At 40.1% G+C, this 20728-nt stretch overlaps 1 protein-coding gene across 1 annotated transcript; it reads right to left on the bottom strand.

Moving 5' to 3' along the window:
- Positions 1-5652: 5652 nt before the first annotated feature.
- Positions 5653-10060, bottom strand: LOC137182301 (transcriptional repressor scratch 1-like). Its single transcript, XM_067588619.1, has 2 exons — positions 8766-10060; positions 5653-7029 (listed from the first exon to the last, which is right to left on the bottom strand). The coding sequence occupies exons 1-2, from the start codon at positions 8920-8922 to the stop codon at positions 6209-6211; spliced, it is 978 nt and encodes a 325-aa protein (XP_067444720.1). The 5' UTR covers positions 8923-10060; the 3' UTR covers positions 5653-6208.
- Positions 10061-20728: the final 10668 nt, after the last annotated feature.

Raw genomic sequence — 20728 nt, 5'->3', positions numbered from 1 at the left:
CGTTGTCATCTTGGAGGATAGTTTGGTCCCAGACTGTGGAGATGTGGGATTGCCACTGGTTGCAGAATCTCAACTCAATATCTCTCTGCATTGAGATTGCCTCCAATGATGAAAAGCCTCGTTTTTCCAGTGAGGGAGATGCCGCCCCACACCATCACACTGCCTCCACCAAAAGATGTTACTCTATCAGTGCAGTAATCAGCATTGCGTTCTCTGCATCTTCTCCACACTTTGACCCTATGATCCAACTGCCGTAAGCAGAATCTGGAGTCATCGCTGAACATAACGTTCCTCCACATGTTCAGGTTCCAGTGCATGTGGGTGTTATGGGTGTTGTGACACCCGCACAAGCATAATTCCACCCCCCCCCCCCACCCCCCCCACCCCCCACCCCCACCCCCCCCCCCCCACTTTTTCCTGAGGTAGTCATTGATGAAACGAAACTGAGTTTCCCATACATGAAAAATCTATTGGTCAAGTTAGATTAATTGAATAGCCAGCTGTGGCAGTTAGCCTGTGAGAGCCAGTTGCTCACTCTCTGCACACACTAGCCTCAAATCAAATCACCTGCATGTAATATTCTCCTGTTAGCTTTGCGGTGGACTTCAGATGAAGAGGGACCGTTTCTTCCCTGTGGCTGTTGGAGAGGAACTGACAGCTGTTGATACAGAACCTCCTGGACAACTTAAGGTATTTAATTTCCCAATTAAAGACAATTAAAGGTCCCCTTTGGATTCCTACTAAAAGAGACACTTTTTTAAAAAAAAATTGAAGACAGTTTATATTGTACCAGTCCATGGACTCAGAAATGACTCTTTACATTTTAAGGGCAGCATAATACAGTTTCAGGTTGAACCTGTAATTGTTAATGTTATTAAGCCAATTATTTGAAGATACTGATTTGTTACCAGGGTTCAATTTGTTATGCATCTATAACTATCCATTTCATTTTAATGGAAGTGTAAGTTTCCTTTAATTTCATGTCTATAAGGTATGTAAGGAAGTAGGATAAAGATACTCTGTGATTATCTTATGTATAATAAGGATAGCTATGCTCCAGTATAGCAATTCATACAAATAACTGGATGAAAGTAGTAAACTGCTACCAGACCCTAAATAAATTCTGCTGAGTTGTTACACTCATATGGTCAGCTGTGGTTACAACTACAGTAGTAGAAAAAATTGTTTAAATGCATGGCATTCATTTTGATTTGGCATGTTGAAATTGGAACAGGGCTTGAAGGCGAGGGGTTGCCGTGCTCATTAAAATTGCTGCTCCACCCCTGCCAGTAACACTCTGTTACTTGGACAGTTTGGGGGTTGACTTTGCCATCTTACCGGTAGTTTGATGGAGGGTTGATATCTGTTTGGTGTCCTTGTGTTCAGTGGACAGACTGGTTCACTACGTGCCAGCTTGGTGCAGGAGCTGGAGGTGAGAAGATGCGGTTAGCGGCCACCAAAAGAGGAGAAATGTGGGAAACGGCTACATCGCTACAAGAAGTCTGATGGGACAAGAAACCATGAGCAGACAGCAGCTAAATCTATTTCTTGATGAACATTTTGTCAGTCCCCATAGTATTGTTTCCCCCTACTTCTAGGCTTTATGCTAAGCTAAGCTAATTGCAGCTAGCTTGATATTTAGGGTACAGATATGAGAGTGGTATCCATCTTCTTGTCTAATTCTAGGAAAGAAAGCAAAAAACTGTATTCCCTGTGATGTTAACTATTAATGAAGCAAAGGAACTGTTGTATTTCAAATATTTTGCTGTCTTCATAAAGACCCCTAGTTATTTAGACCCCCAGTTCACCCAGAAGATGACTAAATGATGTATTCATCAGTGCAGACGTCTCCTGTGATAAATTAGTCACTGCATTTCATGCAGAGCAAAGCTACTATAAACCCCAGTATGGAAGCAACAGTATTATCTTTCATTTGACCCTACATGTGACCGCAAGATAAGACTCAGCCCTCATCTGCTCTTCCTCCTCCCATCCTGCCAGCCTCCTCCACCTTCACCCCCGAGTTTTCCCCTCTTTTTCCTCCTGATGACGCTGATCGTCTTTCACAGCCCCTGACAGTTTGAGCAACCAAGACAGGTGGGGCGTTGTGTCAGTAAAAGTTCAGCAAATGGCCAAGGCCCCATCCGCCATCATTTTGAAGACGATATAAAACTCAACTTGACACACACTTCATTTGAAGATGCCAAGTTGTCTTTTCATTTGAAATGACATCACTGTCAGAGATTGGTCCCGAGTTCCATATTTGAAAATCCTGGTTTTATGGGTGAATTTTTCTTGTGTGACACTTAAGGTAACACCAGAGGTAAAATAAACACCCTGAAGCTACTTTATGGGGCTAATATCTAAAAGAGGCAGGTGTTTCTTGATCCTGGGGCTGATGAACAAGAGTGTCATAATCTCCCATGGGAACCCCAAAGGCCCCCCAAACAGGCAGAACATCAAGTCAACCCCCTGCGATACAGGAAGTTGACTCACACGCGATGATTCTTTTGGAGAAGCCCACCTTGGCCTTTAATGTCCACCGGGCCGGGGTCGACGCTCTTCCAGCCCACGTCTGTCGGCTTCCTCCAGAGTCACCTGGGACCTCTGAGCCAAGGCCTTCACGGGTCAACAAAGTTTATCGTACCAGAGAAATCTACAAGTTGGCTATAAAACTTTGTCTGACATGATGTAATAGACATGACTTGAGGTCTGATAAAGGAGGCTATAAAAAGACTCATCCGTTTTGGCCTTAAGGTCATTCTGCCTGTTCTAGACACGGCAGTCATATCCTCTGTGTTGATTGGCAAGCGGTGACCTGCAGTGGTGGTGCTCTGCTCCTTTGTTTGTGGTGGAAGTTTTATGTTTGCCGACATGTACAGTAGAGCATGATTGCTTGTTTTTATGACTGTATTCTTTTCAGGGTCTGGGAATAGGGCACAAAGGTTTCAAGCGAGCCACATTTTTCATTTTGTCATGTTGTCCTACTATGGAAAGATGGAAGGATCTGTATTTATTTTAAAGCTGCTTATTTTTCTATTGTTGATTTAACTGTTGAATGATTTTTTTTATATTAAATAATTCAATGTTTAGTCTATAAAATGTCAGAAAATTTTAAAAAAGCCAGTCTCAACTTCTGAGAATCCAAGGTGATTCAAATTGCTTGTTTTGTCTGGCCAGCAGTCCAAAGATGTTCAAGTCGCAATGACATAAAACAGAGAAAAATTTTGTGGATTAAATTTCTTTAGGCTGTCAACTAATCCATGAATTGACTAATTGTTTCAGCAATACATTGTATTAAGCATTCATTTTTAACACCTGCATCAATTGATTTTTTAATATTTGCACGTGTTTAAAAACCAAATACAGGGCCTGTGGGTGTGGAGCCTTTGGAGGTGTTTAAAAGGAACCTTTGAATAAGCTGAGCTGAGTAACAGAGTAATGTCATGAGTAATGTAACTAATTACTTTTTCTGATATATAATTAATAAAGTCATGTAAATACCTGTTCAGTGAATTTTGATGATTGATTATATTTTCAAGTAACTTGTCCAACATTTCTGCAAACTGAGTAAAATAAAAATGAGTTCAAGTTGAAGTTAAAAATGTTAAAGTCGGGGCCATAAAACCTAAACAATGAGCTGATAGATGCAAAAAAGTAGAGGGAAAAATGCAGTAACTAAAAGCGACTCCTTTCATTTACACATGGTCATTTGATCGATTGTTATTATGCAAATATTGTCTAGACTTGACTTGCAGCTTTACCTGATACCTGAATTTGGTTAAAAGTATACTTTTTTATTCCCATCTGGCCAAACTGATCCTGTTATCCCCTATAGAAGTGTATGTGTACGTGCACATGCGTACAAATATTAATATTTGTTTTCAGTGGTGGCCATTGTGTCTGAAAATAGCCATCTCCAGTCTGTGGTCTATTGAGACACATACTTGCATTTCCCATGAGGGGTCAGTGGCTGGGGGCCACCATGGGCTCAGTCCTGTCTGGTCTGGACCAGCAGCCCAGTTCTCATGACACCTGACCCAGAGTACATCCTGTGGTCAGGCTGTAGTACTGTGCAGTAGAGGGCCTGGATCTGCTCCTAAGGAATCTCCAAACATGGCCGGGTGGGAGGAGAGGTCTGACGCTGGGTACCACTGACACAACCTGCTGTGGATTTTCAGTTTTCTTTCTAATGTGTGGCAGTTTTGACTGTCCTGATGTCTGTAATCCTGACTATGCCATTACTATGGAAGTCAGCCCTTTAGCCACATTAGTGTTTATGTTTGCCCCCTCTGCTGTTCAGGAGAAGCACTGCAGTTGATGGTAGTGCTGAAAAGTTCTTTTTCTTTCCACACATGCTATGTTTCAATTCAGGGGCTGGGTCTTCTCTGGGACATGGCCCACAAAAGCCAGACTGAGCCATCCCATATGAGATGTCCTAACCCAGAGGCTCTCAACCTGGGGGTCAAGACCACCCAGAGGGGTCACAAGATGATCAGTGGGATATGGAAGAAGAAAAAAACACATTTGTGCCACACAAAATTTGGCTTACTTTTTCTGACTTTTCTCAGATTTTTGCTTTTTCATGAAATATTGGATAGTTGTACAGCTTGAGAGTACTAATCTAAAAGAACTAAAAGAGCACTAATCATACAAAAGAAACCACCTGAGAAGGTAAAATCACTCTCTGGTTAAACTGCCCGCAACTGATAGACTTATGCAATCTGTGAAAAGTGGTTGCAAGCTGACGTTGCTTTGTTTTATGAGGTTTTAAGCCAAAAAGGTTGCAAACCACTAGTCTAACATCATTTACATAAATACATCCCAGGTTCATCACCAGAAGTTGCCCTAAAATGGTCAAGAAAGTTCCACAAAACACTAAATTTACAGTCCAATCTGTGATGGACAACGAGCAAACCAGGTTCATGTTAAATATATGATTTTTTTACTGTGTGCAACATATCTTTACCAGTGACCAATGATCAGCTGCATTACACTTAATTTCTTTTCGAAATGGCAGGCTGAGGTCTGAAAAAGTCACCTTACCCACCAAAATATTTTATACCATACATCTGAAGCTCTCTGCAAAAAGAATGGTAGTGGTTATATTCACCCTGATGATCAGGTAGCAGTAGAGAGCTAAAACAAGAAGAAGAGTTGTGTGAAAACATTTGTTGCCCATTAGGGTCCCCACTTTTTATTCACATTTTGGACTACCATTTGAACATGGGATGAAAATAAATATTGAATTTGTAATGATTTGTTCAACTTCAATATTCACCATATATAAGCGCATCAGGCTGTTTGTCTGACCCATTGTAGCCCTATTTCCCTGTAAGTAGATTTGGCTATTGTTCTCTTTACTAACGAAAAATGGAAAATGAACTGGTGAGCCATCCTGGACAGATAATCATTAAACTAAATCATCTGTGAGGTAATGTGTGGAGGCATTTTGGATTTGACAGCATAGTTGGAAAAATTGCTAATAAAGGTAAGGCTGTTTAGGGACTTTCAAAATAACGTTAGCTTATTACTCATGTGAGGCAGTGGCAAGCAGATGAACAGAACAATGTTGATTCTACAAAGAAGTATAATTTTTAGTATAGCAAGTATAATTTTTGCATAGATTCACAGGCATGAGTAATGGGGAATTTCAGTAAGTATTCATTTTCATCATTTTTATTGTCATCACCAAATTGATCAGACAGAGAAATATAGCGCATCAGAATATATTTTGGCTTTTGTTCTCAACAAATCCAATTCATGGCTTTAATGAATCCATGTTAAATACATCAACCAATAATAAATAAATAATCTTTAAAATTGGCAAATAAATAGTTAAATAAATTAATAAATACACAAATACATTATTTATCGAATAAGAAAGGTTTGAGGTAAATTAAGAGCTAGTTGGCATATAAAATAATACTGACTACTAAATTATTGCAATTCAATTTATAAAAAACAATATAAAATATTTTCCATTTGTGATCAACACAGAGATTTTTTTTTTTGTGACGTTATCTTCATACAGAATTCCTGAATAATTTAAAGTGAGATTATTGCTTATATCAAAAGGCAGGATTAAGAGGATGCATGCATGTGATAAGCCTCAGAAGTGGCAAGCTGTTCTCTGGCTTTGTTGTCTTTGTTGTATGAATTATTACAAATTGTATAAATAGAAATGACAAAGATGAAGATTTTCCAATCAGTCCTCTGAGCTGCAGTCGTCCTCTGCTTGGTGCCCTTTGAAGCAGGCGGACTCGTAGTGCTTGTTCAGGTAGGACTTGAGTGCGAAGCTTTTGTGGCAGCGTTTGCAGGAGTAGTGCTTGAAGGCTGAATGTGTCTGCATGTGAGCACGCAGGTTGGAGCGGTCGGCGAAGGCTTTGCCGCAGTGGGCGCAGGCGAAGGGTTTCTCCCCAGTGTGGGACCTCATGTGGCCCTGCAGGAGCCAGGGCCGACTAAAGGCTTTACCACACACCGTGCACTCATGCTTCAGGTCATGGGTCAGCATGTGCATGGCCAGCGCCGGCATGGACACATACACCTTGTGGCAGGTGGGACACTTCCTGGCCTGCTGGCTGTCCAGGCTGCGATGAGTCTGCCTGTGTCTGCTCAGATTGGAGGACGTGGCGTAAGACTTGCCGCACTCTCCACACATATAGCGCCCTTTGGATTTCCCTTTGACCGGGCTGCAGTCTGCCGAGCCGATGCCCTCGCTGCTGTCCGATTGGCTGCCTCCCTTGCGGGGACACCTCTGGTTGGGCCTCCGGCGAGAGCGGCCGTCAGAGATGAGGAAGGCGTTGATAGTGCCCTCCTCCAACTCGGGGCCGCTACTGTCTGATTCAACTGTGGAGCTGGAAACCGGGCTGTCCGGATGCTCCATATCATGGTCGGAGAACTCCTCCCCACCGCTGCCACCTACACATCCTGGGGAGTACAGGGGCCCTGAGGAGAGCCCGGTCTGCTCACGACCTGGCTCCTTTGTGCTCTGCAATACTGAAGGGATGGTGTAATCATGGATGTAGCCTGGGAAAAGAAAAATACATTTAATAAAGAGAGGGAAAGACTTTTTTCTCTCTTTTTTCGTTTTCTTTTTACTTAATAATAAATGAATGGAGCATCTTCACAATCTCAGTAATCTCTGATGAAAAGTGCCCTCTTACCCAAATCTCTAATCAATATGAAACCTATACAGGAAGCTATTTGTAAGTGCCAGATTCAGCAAGCTTGGAGAATGAAACATTAATGAGTCTTTTGTGGACAGTTCTGCCTTGATCAATAGGCTCCCTCCTCTGGCTCCAACAAGTGCTATCATAAAAAAAAAAAAAATTCGAAAGGCCTTTGTGGGTGAATATAAGTCAAACACAATGTGCTGACATTGACAAAACAGTCACAGTGCAATAGTTTGACTCTCGATCGATCCACCTGTCGCCGCCTCCCAGCAGCAGCAGCAGCAGCGTCTAAATCTGTGACGGAAGGCAGAGGGCGGGGGTGTGTGATCAAAACAGAGCGTCTCAGCAGTGAAATCCCCTCAATCACTAAATCATTTTAATCAGATCATTCCCCATCTGTGGCGTTTTTGAGAGTGTTCATGAGTATGGTAATGGGGAGATTGAGTGACAGGTGGGGGCTGCGATTTGGCAAAGAGGGAAGGGGAGGGTGTGTGTGTGTGTGTGTGTGTCTGGGAGGGGGGTCTGATCTTGACAGCAGTCCATGGTACACTGAGCCCACTCGCCCCCCCCCCTCCAAACACACACACACACACTGCAACACAAAGGGAACCAGACAGCTGGCATCCTAAATCTGGAGGACAAATGATTCAACTCGAACACAAGATCTGTGATGCTGGTGGTAGAGAGTGATGGGGGGGGGGTCTGCTCAAAGCACACATTTCTTTGGATGTTTCTGAAAGCCAAACACACACACACACCCCATATTGTTTGTATCGCACGGTTGTTCTCACATCCAGCCTCAGTAGAAATCCCATGAATGTAAACCTACTGTCTGCCAGTGTACTGCTCATGTTGCACTTTATTGAATTACCTGCAGCACTCTCTATTTTCCAGTCAATACCCATCCTCTAAAAACCCTGTTCCATCACCTCTCGCTGCTCCACATATGGATTGTGTTGCTGCAATCCTACTCCCTGTGGCTATCTAACATCCTGCAGGATCAGATGGAGAGAGATGGAGAGATGAAGTGGGGGGTGGAAGGGGGAGGAGGGTGATAAGAGGAGAGACTCAAGGGCAACTGCACCATCTAAGGACAACACAGTCCCATGTGGCTATCTGCTTTCTCCTGAGTTTTTTTTTCCTTCTTTCTAGTTGGACCTGACAAAGGCTTGCATCAGATTTTGTGCCTAATGCCCACGTACACATATATCTCATCATTCATGTACACAATAGTATTAAAGCCAAAAGCTGCTGTGTGATCTGGTTTGAGTATTAAGCTGATTGAGCCAGCGTGACCTGAATACTATTTAGCATCCGCCGAGTTAGAAAACAAAAGTCCTGAGCTGTACGGAAGGGGGGCGAGCAATGCCTGTGGGGGGTTTTGGGGGTTTCCAAGAGCGATTAGACAGCGAAAACAACATCTCCTCTGTCTCTTTGGATGAATCCATTGTTTTAGATCTTTCTCTTCTTTCAATTTTAGAGCCAAACCACGTGGATCATCTCTCCGAATGAAGAAATCTACAGCTACTACAGCAGAAATAAACATATTTTTAAAAATGGAAAACACAATTCAGAGAGATGTGAACTCACCATTTTCACTCAAACGGACCGCCAAGTTAGTGGCCGACTCTGTGATGGCATGTGTCACAGCGTAAGAGTCGTCCCAGTGCTGCTGGTGTTGATGGTAGTAGTTGGAAGACGAGAAATCGTGAACCTTCGGCTGCTTCACCAAAAAGGAGCGTGGCATTTTTTTTTCCTTGATGAAAAACTGATGCTAGAGCCTCATAGAAAAGTGTGGAAAGACTGGTGATTTTTTTTTTAAAAAAAAGAAGAAAAGAGCAGAAATGCACTAAGATTCCAGGCGGCCTTCTTGAGCAGGCCAAACAAACCACAGCGGAGGATTGAAAAAATATCTGTCCTGAATGAGGTTTGATGCCAGAGGGGAAAGAAAAAAAGAAAATGTAGTGAAAGCAGCAGAGAGAGAGAGAGAGAGAGAAGGCAGAGGACAGGGAGGATGGAGAGGAAGACAGAAAGTGGCGAGGGAGAGACAGAGGCAGAGAAAGAAGAGAGAGAGAGAGAGAGAGAGAGAGAGAGAGAGATGGCTGGACTAGCTGAGCTCAGCACTACTGCAGCCTTTTATATGTGGGGCACGAGCCCCAAAGATCAGGTGGTGCTTTGGAAGAGGGAGCTGCTTAGCATTAATCCATCAAACATCCCCGGGGACACACATCAAATTACCACGAGCCGTCTGTGCTTCTCCCCGCACACACACACGCACACACACACACACAGCAGTCAACTAACCCCACCACCACCATCTCCTCCTCCTCCTCCCACATCCTCCTCCTTTCACCCCTCCGTCTCTCCTCTCCTAGGGAAGGCAAGCAGACAATAGTGGTGCAGGAGCACGTGGGTGACACTACACACAACATCTTGTCCTCCATTGTCTTTCAATGAAGTAGCTAACACAATTTATGCTGACCCAAACACACACCGCCTTCCTGCCAACCACCACCACCACCTCTGATATTTCATCATCATCATCATCATCTGCAGATCATTGTTGGAATCTTAAACTGCAGGAACACAGCCTCGGTATGTAAATCAGAAAGTGGATTTGGTTGTATGAATTTCAATCAAATTTAGGTCAGATCACTGTGAACTTACATGTGATGCATCTGCATTTAGATTCCTTCATATGTCCTAATCAGGGATGTGAACAGAGCCTCAGTACTTGTACAATAGCAGCCAGGAGTGTGTCAACAGCAGTCAGGATCAAAAACTGTCAAGTACTGAAAGCTGAGACCAAATGAATGCAACAAATTCATATTCATAACCTTGTTCTCTTCTTTTTTGATCAGATATTCCCTAATTTGAATAATACTTCTGTGCATTTTATACTGTATTTATTTAGTTCAAATCGTTATTTCACAATTTATTTATTACTGATTTGTTTAAAAATCTTCAATGTCTTACAATTTTATGTTTTTCAAATTTTATAGATAAGATACAGTTCAGTCTTCCAGGTTATTTCACACACTTTTCCTCAACCATACAGTCATCTAATCTTCATCCTCCTAAATATCACACCAGCAGTCAGTTTATAATAAGATATATGTCCCATCATTTTAGAAGTCTTTTCCCATTTCTCATTTTTCATCACCATGCACATTATTTTGCATCATGTATTGTTTTTAACTGTGACGACTTCATTAATGTCATCTATACAATCTAATGCATCCATTACAACAGCTCAGCCATAAATTCTACAGTTTAAGAAGCTTATGATGTTCAGTTTCAACCATACGTCTATTATTGGAGTCACACTTAGTAGTAGTGTTGTACTGGACTGTATGATATTGAAAGGTGTTTCTTCTGGAATTCTCATGTATGCACCTATATGTGTGGACAAAACATTAAAAATACCTATTGTCCAGTACAACAACACCACTAACTATGACCTCAATAATAAACATTAAGTGTTGAATTAACAGCTCTCTGACAGTGTCAACAGAAACTGGACAATATAAGTTTCATAAAGGTAGAATTTATGGCCGAGCTGTTTTATTGGATTGCAACAGTAGCCAGCAGTTCTTGTAAGGCTGTTTGTGTTTGTGTTTGGCAGAAATGCATTTTATTTTACAAAAAAATTACAACCAAGGTTTTATAAAAATATAATACAAATATAGAAATATAAAATATATTAATGTTATATGAAAACATGGAACATAAACATAAATAAATACATAAAAGAATAAAAATACTACTACAAGGAAAAGTCCTGTACTGAAAATGTCATTCATGTATTATTGTCAAAGTGTATTTAAAGTATCACAAATGAAAGTACTCATAATGCAGAAAAAATACCTCTGAGAGTGAAATATTTTTTTATTTTATTTCATGTTTCAAGTATATAACATGAACCACTGGCACATACTGCAGCATTTACAGTCTAATAGTTATAGATTGTATTATTAGATTCTCACTGATGCATTGTCTATGTAGTTCGTAATTGCTTGAGCTAATTGTGCCTATTTTATATACTATTGAGTGGTTTAATCAACAACAGTGCATCATATTTTATAAGATCATCATTTTGTATGTAAATTGTTAAATTGTGAAGCAACCAACAACTGTAACGACAAATAAATGTAGTGAGGTAAAAAGTACAATATTTCCCTCTGAATTGTAAAAATTGTAAAATAAATAAAATGATATGGAAATACGTGAGTGAAGTACAAATACCTCACATTTGTACTAAACTACAGTATTTGAATACATATAAGTGCAGACAGTGTTAAACTGGTACACTTGCTATTTAGTACGTGCACAGCGGTGTCAGTGGAACATGCAAAATGTTCCAATTTGTTTACAAGTAAGCTCACGATTCAACAAATATGTCTGAAAATAAATGAATATTTACTCGGATTTTAATAGATCTTATTTTAGTCACTAAGATTTTAACAGTTCTGTCAAGGAAATTCTTCTAGAAATCAACAACTGCTTATAGACTCATCTCAACTAAACTTAAATAACTTTCTCAGAACATTGTCTATACTTTTTTTTAATTGATACCAAATTGCATTGTTCCTTTCAAGAAACATAGGAAATTGCTAGGAAATAAGTGAAGTAAACTAAAGTTTTACTGTGAAAAGGTATAATTTTGCAATCAAAATCTGAGTTTTGGTACTGAAACCAAATTATACCTTTCCCATGATACCTAGCACAGTTTTTAATTGTGGTATTGCATTGACTATTACATGTCCTTCTCTTGTGTTGTTTGTTGACTTTCTGAAAATCTGATTATATAAATTATGTGAATTGATATAGATAATTTACACATTTAATTGTTAGATTCCCTACATTTCTGTGATGTCAGCATGCAGGTTTACCACATCTATTTGTCTCTTCAATCCTCTGTATGCTCCTAGAACTTTTATGTCTCTCTGAAGACCCCTCAACCCCCCATACAACCATATAACCCTCATCTGGATAATAAGGCCCCCACACTGACTTCCGGTCAGTCAGCCGTGACAGGCTGACCTCTGGGTTCCTGCAGGGTCACAGGGTCAAATTCTGGTTGGAGAGAGGGCAGTAGTTTATACACAGCCTGGACAGCTTACTCACAGATGGCTCTGCAAGGTACAGTTTAGCATGACTGGATAATAAAAAAATATTTAATCTTACAGACAGATGTCAATGGAGGATTTTCCTCTAGTACCTCATACAGTGACATGTTTACAGAGGAGATGATGGTGGAAAAGTATCTCTAAATGTGAGGCAATATTATTTATTTGTCTTATTGTCAACAAATTCCATGAAAAGACCAAAACCAATGATGAATTAATCTACGAACAAGTATGGTGTGTTTATACAAAGCCTGATATATCTTATTCCTCTGTCATAGAACTGTTGCACTGGGTAACATGTTCCTTCATTACAATGAACACACACACTGTAGTTTATTTTGACTCGGTCTCAGAAGCACTGTTCTGCTGCAAAAAATACTCAGTGCCAAATGTGTATTAATCCGCTGCTGAAAATAGTCCCCAAGAAATACACTATTTCCTCCTGTTTGAGTAATGTTTGCTAAAAACTACAGTACCCAGCTGTTTTAGGAAATTACTGAGCTTTTTAAGAGAAAAACTCAGTCAAAGTTGAAGTCCGTAAACAGTGATAAATGTTTAAAAGTTTGGGTAATAATTTTTGTTTGCCTTTGTTTTTTTCCAAATACTTTTAGCTAAGCTGAGGGTTTGTTTAAAACCCGTATGACTATCTGAATGATCTTGTTTCTTTTCCCACTCTAGCAATGATGGTGCATTCAGAAATATCAGCACTAACTTTGGTGAATACAGTGTTATCATAACTGATAGAGCCGATGGCCTGAGCTAAAAGCACAACATCCAAGTTGTTTTTAACTGTAGTCTTCCTTTAGAAATTAATTTCATATTTGTGGGTTGGTTTTGGTCTTTGGTCTTTAAAGAAAAAGAATCTAAAATAACACCAGCCTTTTTGCCTTGAGTTTGCCTTGAATTGTGTAATTTGTGTTTGCAATTGAGTCCTAAAAATGTTATTTTCTTAAATTGAGTGGAGAAAACCTGCCAGTGAAGTGAAGAAGCTTTATTCTCTTTCCACTGTTGTGTGTTTCAATCCTACATACAAAGGTGGATTTAGGCCCAAACCTTGTAATACAGCAATGATATCATCAATGAGCAGAGAGATTTCCCAGAGGATTGGTATGATCTCATCAAGCGCAGACACACTGAGTAACATGGAAAACAAAATAAAGTATATTTTGATACTAATTTTTGCAATAATGTCTGCTTTAATGAGAAATTACAGTCAGAAATTGAATATTTTAGCTAGAGAAATCTGGTCATTGCAGCCTTGTACAGAGTGTTGAGACTGATTAAATGCAGAGTGAGTAGATTTGCAGAGAATGCACCCAAAGACTGTCTATCCAAGCCTGTTGAGCAGTGATAACTGAGATAATTTGTGTTAATCACATCCAGTCATTAGAGAGCCATCTGAAAAACAAACGCAGGTCCTTTTCATTGAGGCGTCTTTTCAGCACTACCACAGAAATCTCCCACTCCGCCATCTGACAATGAGGCAGCTGCACGCCAGTGAATGAAAGTGATTGTCTCTTTTCTTTTAATCAGCACTTAGTGAATGAGAAAAAGGAGAATTTCCCCTCTTCACTTTGCATGTTTTTTCAAGGGTTGATTGTGGTTAGCTGTGGAGAGCGACTTGTGATTTATGTTCTAACACATTTCATACTTTTTCTCTTTTTTTCCAAGTAGCTTTGTGCAAATGGTGTTAAGAACGCTCCGCTGAGATTTGTCTCGCACACTTCTCTGCAGAGGCAAATAACAAAACACCTCAGTCAATTTGGAAGTGGCTGGTTAAAGTCTCGCACAATCGGCCACGTCCGCACCATGTCACCTCAAGTGGGGAGGTGGGATGAGAGGTCAGTGGAGGAGATGAGGAAAAAACTCCCAGCCGTCAGGTGAGGTGACTGACAGGGGATGGAGTGGGGATGCTGAGGAGGCCAACAGGGACGCCAAAAAGGGGGGAGGAGGCGTTGTACAACTGCATTTTAATCTAGTCAGACCTCAATCCTGATAAAAGGAATCTGTCCATCTCTCTCCTTTCCATTCTGGGGGTCATCAATCACACGTGTCACTGCCCTCTGCTCTGGTGGATGACAGAGTCTCAGGGGAGCAGCGGGCCGAGAGCTACAGATGCTGTCCGAAATGGAAAAACCAAAGCGATGAAGGGGAAATATGGTGGCTAGAGACAATGATGACGTGCCTGATGGCAGATGAAGCTATGGGATAGATAGTGAAACAACAAGTGTATTACATTCACTACACACATTTTATTTTTCAAAATAGTCAAGTTAATATGCTCGAAAGTTATCCTTAAAGGAAAAGCTCAATATTTTAAAAAAATCTTTTATTTGCTTCATAAGTACAATAGATAGTGATAAAAAAGAATGATATCAATCTCATGCCTGTGTGTCATGTATGGAGCTGGAGTCAGGACTTGGTTAGCCTAGCTTAGCAAGAAAGACTGGAAACGAGGAAATAGCCAGTCAGCTAGTCAAACACAAAGTGTTTGACATGTACATGAATTGAATTGAATTGAATTGAATAAACTTTATTTTGAACATTTAAAAAAAACAATAAAATATATAAGTAGAAATAAAACAAAAGTAACCAATAAAATTAACAATGAACATATACAGACTTTCAATAAGCAATATGAATAAACATTTCATGTCTGAAAAGGAGTAGGAAGAAGCAACACGCTTGTATAGTCCTACCCTTATTCTATACTAGTCTGTCCACTTAAAGATTCACATAGTCCAACTGTCTGCCCCAGTGTCCATCATACACAACTAAACCTCTATGTTCATCCTCCTCATATATAATCAACACTAACAAATCAAGACTGTGGAAAACCAGAAAACCAAAAACAACGTCACCAATAGCGAGCGTTTCTTTCAACTTCCTCGTTTCTGTGGGTTTTTTGTCATCTTTTTAAACTATGTGATATTTTTACTCTGTTACCCCACAAATTAAACTACACACACTTTTAAGATTGGTACAAACACAATGCTGTTTCAAATTAAATCATCTTCTTAAATCATGTCCCCCCTCTCTGTCTAAGAACATTTTTTTGTATGTTGCCAGGAAGTAAATTATTTCTTGCTTTGTACATTGTTTGTGCAGTCTTAAATGAATATAAATAGAAAAAACGGTTTGTGGTTTTAGAGGGAGTTTTGTGTTATGACTGTGTCTTGGCAAACAACAGCTGCATGCAGTGACTGTGTGCAGCTGAAGTCCTGATGTCGTTCAATAGCCTATACAGACACCTAAACCAAAATCTGAGCTTACAGACCATATCTGGCCACCTGTGAGGAAACGTTTCTATCACATACATGCCTTCCCTAAAATTACAAAGTGTCATTTTTACATCTCTGTTTAATTAAACAAACGAGATATCATGCATTAATTAGTTAGAGTTAGAGGTGTAGGGAGGCGTATTATTTAATTCCACCTGCCTCCAATCTTTATGCAAATCTAAGCTAACCACATCTTGACTCCAGCTCCATACTTGACGCAGACATAAGAGTTAAAGGAAAAACTTCTTTTACACTGTTTAATGTCAACAGTCTGTGATGCTTCCTGCATTTCACTGAGTTATTTTGTTATGAAAATGATTTTTTACATTGAAGTCAAGTCAATTTTATTTATATAGCACATTTCATACCTTCACACACACAAAATATGAACAAAATAAAATAAATCATGAGTACATATTTAAATAAATAAATAAATAAATAAATAAATATATATATATATATATATATATATATATATATATATATATATATATATATATATATATATAAACATAAACTCATAAAAATAATTCATACCTTGCCCACCCACCTACACAAACAAACCCACTCACACTGCTTTTAACAAGTGGCACATCTTATATCATCAGGCAGTTTCAGAGATTGGGCCCATAATGACTGAATGCACCCTCACCAGATGTACTTCTGATCATGGGTGCAGTTGGGAGACCAGTGTCTGATGATATGAGGGTTCTGGAGGGTTTGTAAGCAGTGAGCAGGTTAGAGATGTATTTAGGAGCTCAACCATTAAGTGAATGGTAAACAGTGAGCCGTAATTTGGAAATCAATTCTGTATTTTATTGGAAGCCAGTGAAGTGATCTAAGTATAGGAGTAATATGTTCACTTTTTCTTGTCCCAGTGAGTACTCTGGCTGCAGCATTTTGGATGGGCTGGAGCTGTCCCACAGCCTTTTTGGGAAGTCTGGCAAAAAGGGCATTAGAGTAGTCTAGCCTAGAGAAGAGGAATGCATGAACCAGTTTTTCAAGGTCTTACTGAGACAAGATGGATTTAACTTTGGAAATATTTTTTAGGTGGTAAAATGCTGTCCTAGTTATACTAGTACTGTGGCTTGTGAAGTTGAGTTACTAATTCAAGGTAACACCTAGATTTCTAACCTGCTCACTGAGTTTCAGAGACAGCAAGATCAGTTTGGAGTGGATCTCCTATCTCTGACCTCTAGTGCCTACCACAAAGATCTCAGTCTTGTTTTTGTTTAACTGCAGAACGTTTTGGGTCATCCAGTGTTTAATGTCACTGATACAGTTGAAAAGTTCATTTATAGGTCTGAGGTTATCATGGGAAAGTGAAATATACAATTGTGTATCATCAGCGTATGAATGGTAAGATACATTTTGCCTCTGTATGATGAAACCAAGTGGCAGCATATATAGATTAAAAAGTAATAGACCTCGAACAAAGTGACACACTCAACACAAAGACAACGGGAGGCTCCTTGCTTGCAAGAAATGAAAATGGAATGCCTCCATGTTAACAAATGTGCTTATAGAGCAAAAAGATGAATATCAAAGGGGCTAAAGCAATACATGCAGATAGGATTACAATGGGTTCCAAACTCATCGTGAAAATTGCATATCACCAAATAACAAAAAGGAGAAATTTAAAGTACACCAGCAATCATGGTATTTATAAGATGCCAGTTGTCACATCAAAGGGTTGGTTTACTCAAATTACAAAAACATATTCTCACTTTGGTGGTCTCTAGCCATGCAGACTTTTGGTCCGGGTTTTCAGATATCCATCTCAAATAAGATGCACTGTGTCTCCAAAGGTACTGATGGAGCACTCTGCATGTCAAATGCAATTGAATTTTGGCATTGGCATACACACTGCACATCACTCAAAAGTATAAAACTGTGTCATGTGTACGCCTTGGGATACAGAGTGAGTAGCCGTCTCTTAGATTGCTGTCTTCATCCCAATAAAATAGAGATGAATGGCATTTCATTTGTGAGAGTCAACAGTTTTCACTGTAGCAATTTCTTCAGTAAAAACTAGTTCTAATGAAAACTTTATATTGTGTGTTCTGTGGATTTTCCAGAGTAAAGGGGACAATGTTTCTGGATAGACATGTTTCTGTTGAAAATGTGAACATTGTCTGAATTTTTAAATCTTTTGAGCACTTTAAACGGGGCGGCTGTGGCTCAGGAGGTAGAGCGGGTTGTCCACTAACCAGAAGATCAGCGGTTTGATTCCCGGCTCCTCCAGTCCACATGCCGATATGTATGAATGTGTGTGAATGTGATTTGTAGTGTAAAAGCGCTTTGAGTGGTCGGAAGACTAAAAAGGTGCCATATAAGTACAGACCATTTAAATCAATACTATTCACCCTCACTGTACTTAACAACTGGACACATAAGTAGCTAGATACCAAGTGAGACATAGGTTTTGGTTCATGTGGTAAACCAATCATTTTTCTGTCATGTTTTTTCAGCTCAATCTGTGCAGAGGACCTTGTATTGGGATGTTGAGAACATTTCTGGAGAAAGTGTCTGTCCTCTGCTGCAGCCTGTAAAAAATGATCATGCAGCACACATTAGTGAAAAAGCCAGTTTATCACCTCACAGTCCCTGTCCTAGTGTCCTTGGCACCTGGTATTGACAGAGACCTCCACAGAGCTCATGTGAATTCACTTTTCCCCAGGACACTCGCCTTGGACTTCGCCCTGCCAATAGTGCTGCATATTTCTGGCCTGGGGCCTACATCACTCCTCCATTTCTGTTCAATACACAATCAACTGATGGTGTCAGTGGGGGTGACATTGTCTCTACAAGTGTCATTCGCCAGGCTGGAGAGCACTTACACTAAATGGCTCTTTGCCAAATAGCCCTTCAGCGCTGGCCAGTTCAATTGCACTGTCAAAAGGAGAATTACCTGCTGCGGGGCCCCAAATGGGAGCTCTCAGCTGATAAAGGACACCAGGAATCATTTAGGCTAATGTCTCCGCATTAAAGGAGCTCATTTTGCAACGAGTGAAAAATCAAGGCATAATCGCCACATCTGCATGAACAAGGGATGGTGAAGGCATTGTTAATTTCTCTTAAATGAGAGACACGTGGCAAGAAATTGTGTGTGTGTGTTGGTGGTGAGGGGGGGGTGAGAAAGAAGTTTGAGTGGGCTCCAGCTGTAATGTTACAGCAACAGACTGCCTGCTTCTTGCTGGACAAGGGGGGTTTGGGGGGGGGGGGCTCAATAGGAAAAGTGAGGTGTGGAGGGAGTGTTGGGGGAGGTGGGGGCCTCTCACCCTCACACATCCTTTGTCTCCTGGCCATCTGCTGGGGTTTCATAATGGCTGTGAGGGTGAGTGTGTGTGTGTGAGCAGGGGAGGGGGGGTCAGTGTAGGGTTGTAGGGCTAGATAAGGGGGGGTACATTCCGTCACCTTGCAACCATCCACACTGCAGAGCCATGTTGGGCCAGGCCAAGCCAGGCCAGGCCACAGGAGGCTGCAGACGCTCTGTCACACTGAGAGAGAAATTTACAGCCCCAGTGACCCCACTCAGATGACTCTCCATTTACCAAACAGTCACTCTGGTTTATTGCTCATTTTGTTAAGGAGTGGAGAGCTATGTCAGTTTATTAGTGTCAAAACTACAGAGTTAGCACAAAGCAAATTTAAAATCAACCTACAAGATTTCAAGGTGTGGAGGGACAGATTTTAAATTACAAGAGCGCAAAATCCTGACGTTGCACTCCGCGTGAAATGTGCTTTCTCCAGCAAATTCTGAATATGATAGCACACATGCTAACAGTTTTTGGCTAGCAGCCTTCAACAGGCAACCTTGTCTCCTACAAATTATGTTTATGGATGACTAAATGGTCTTGTCGATATGTTTTGGAGGAAATGTAATTGCTGGCTGGATTATGTTCACTTCAGTCTTGCCTGCCCAGCAACTGCTAGGTTCTTGTGCCACACAGATAGATAGATGGTAGTTGTACAACACACAGGGCTATGTATGCTTAGGTTAAGGCTACTAAAACACGTTCTTTCTACCTCAATGATGACTTTTTTATATTTGACCTAGGCTACTATCTTGAACTATGTGTTTCGTGTTGCCTAAACAGAACAATAAAAACTTAAATCACACTTTAGTTGCCATGAATGGACAATATAGGAAAACAAATGTTGACAGTGAACATATTGCAGATACATTCAGTATGAACATTTTCCAACTTTGCTGATATTGTCATTAAAATCATTTCCCCATTATGTTGATAACAAACGTAATCCTGGCTGCATTGCTTTTCTTTTCTAAATGTATTTGCTGTTGCAAATTAGCAGTATATAAACATAATTTTTATAAGACAGGACATGTAAATACCTGTTAGAGTCAATTTAAAGCTGGAATCTGTAGCTTTCTGCATGCTGTTATCCTCAGCAGCAGTGACGTGTAACTGATATAATGTTTCAAATAGTTTTTTGATCATTTGTTATTTGCTAAGGTGATGAAATTTCATACTAAAGTAGCATGAGATGTAAAAAAAAAGGTAATTTTGCAGTTTTTACATGTCTTGTGGAAGATTATGTTGAAGAATGCTGTTTATCTCAAAAGTGAAAATACATGCCAGCCACCAGTGTATTATTGCTACTGGTATTATATGATATGAATTACAAACACAGTGTACATCACACCAATTATTGAGTGACAACACTGGATTGAACAGTCTTTATTGACATTGGTGTACCAGAGAGTATAGTGAGCTGCTACAGAGAACAATAACACTGAATTAATATGTAATTCTGATAACACTCGACCTACACATGACATAAAATTATAATATTTCAGTCAAATAACTTTACAGATTTTAGCTCTCATTCAAGTGACACAATTCATCTTATGGGCAAATAACATCAATAAAAACAATAACATTCAGGACTGGCTCTCTTTCATGATTATGCTGTTATAAATCTAACCCTGCCTGCTGCCATATCTGGACTTGTGATAAAAGCACAGAGTTGTTTTGCACTCGCTCAACTGTTTTGTTGTTATGATCTTCAACAGCAGGGAGGAAATAGTTAAATCTTGATGAAACTGAAAGCAGCATCCAGCGTCACCAGCTTAGCTGGTCAGACTGGGTGAGCAGGCTGTCACAGTGCTGTCACACTT

This window comes from Thunnus thynnus, chromosome 4 (assembly GCF_963924715.1).
Source record: "Thunnus thynnus chromosome 4, fThuThy2.1, whole genome shotgun sequence".
Lineage (NCBI taxonomy): Eukaryota > Metazoa > Chordata > Actinopteri > Scombriformes > Scombridae > Thunnus > Thunnus thynnus.
Note: the sequence above shows the minus strand (reverse complement) of the source record. Positions and strands in the feature narration are given on the sequence as shown.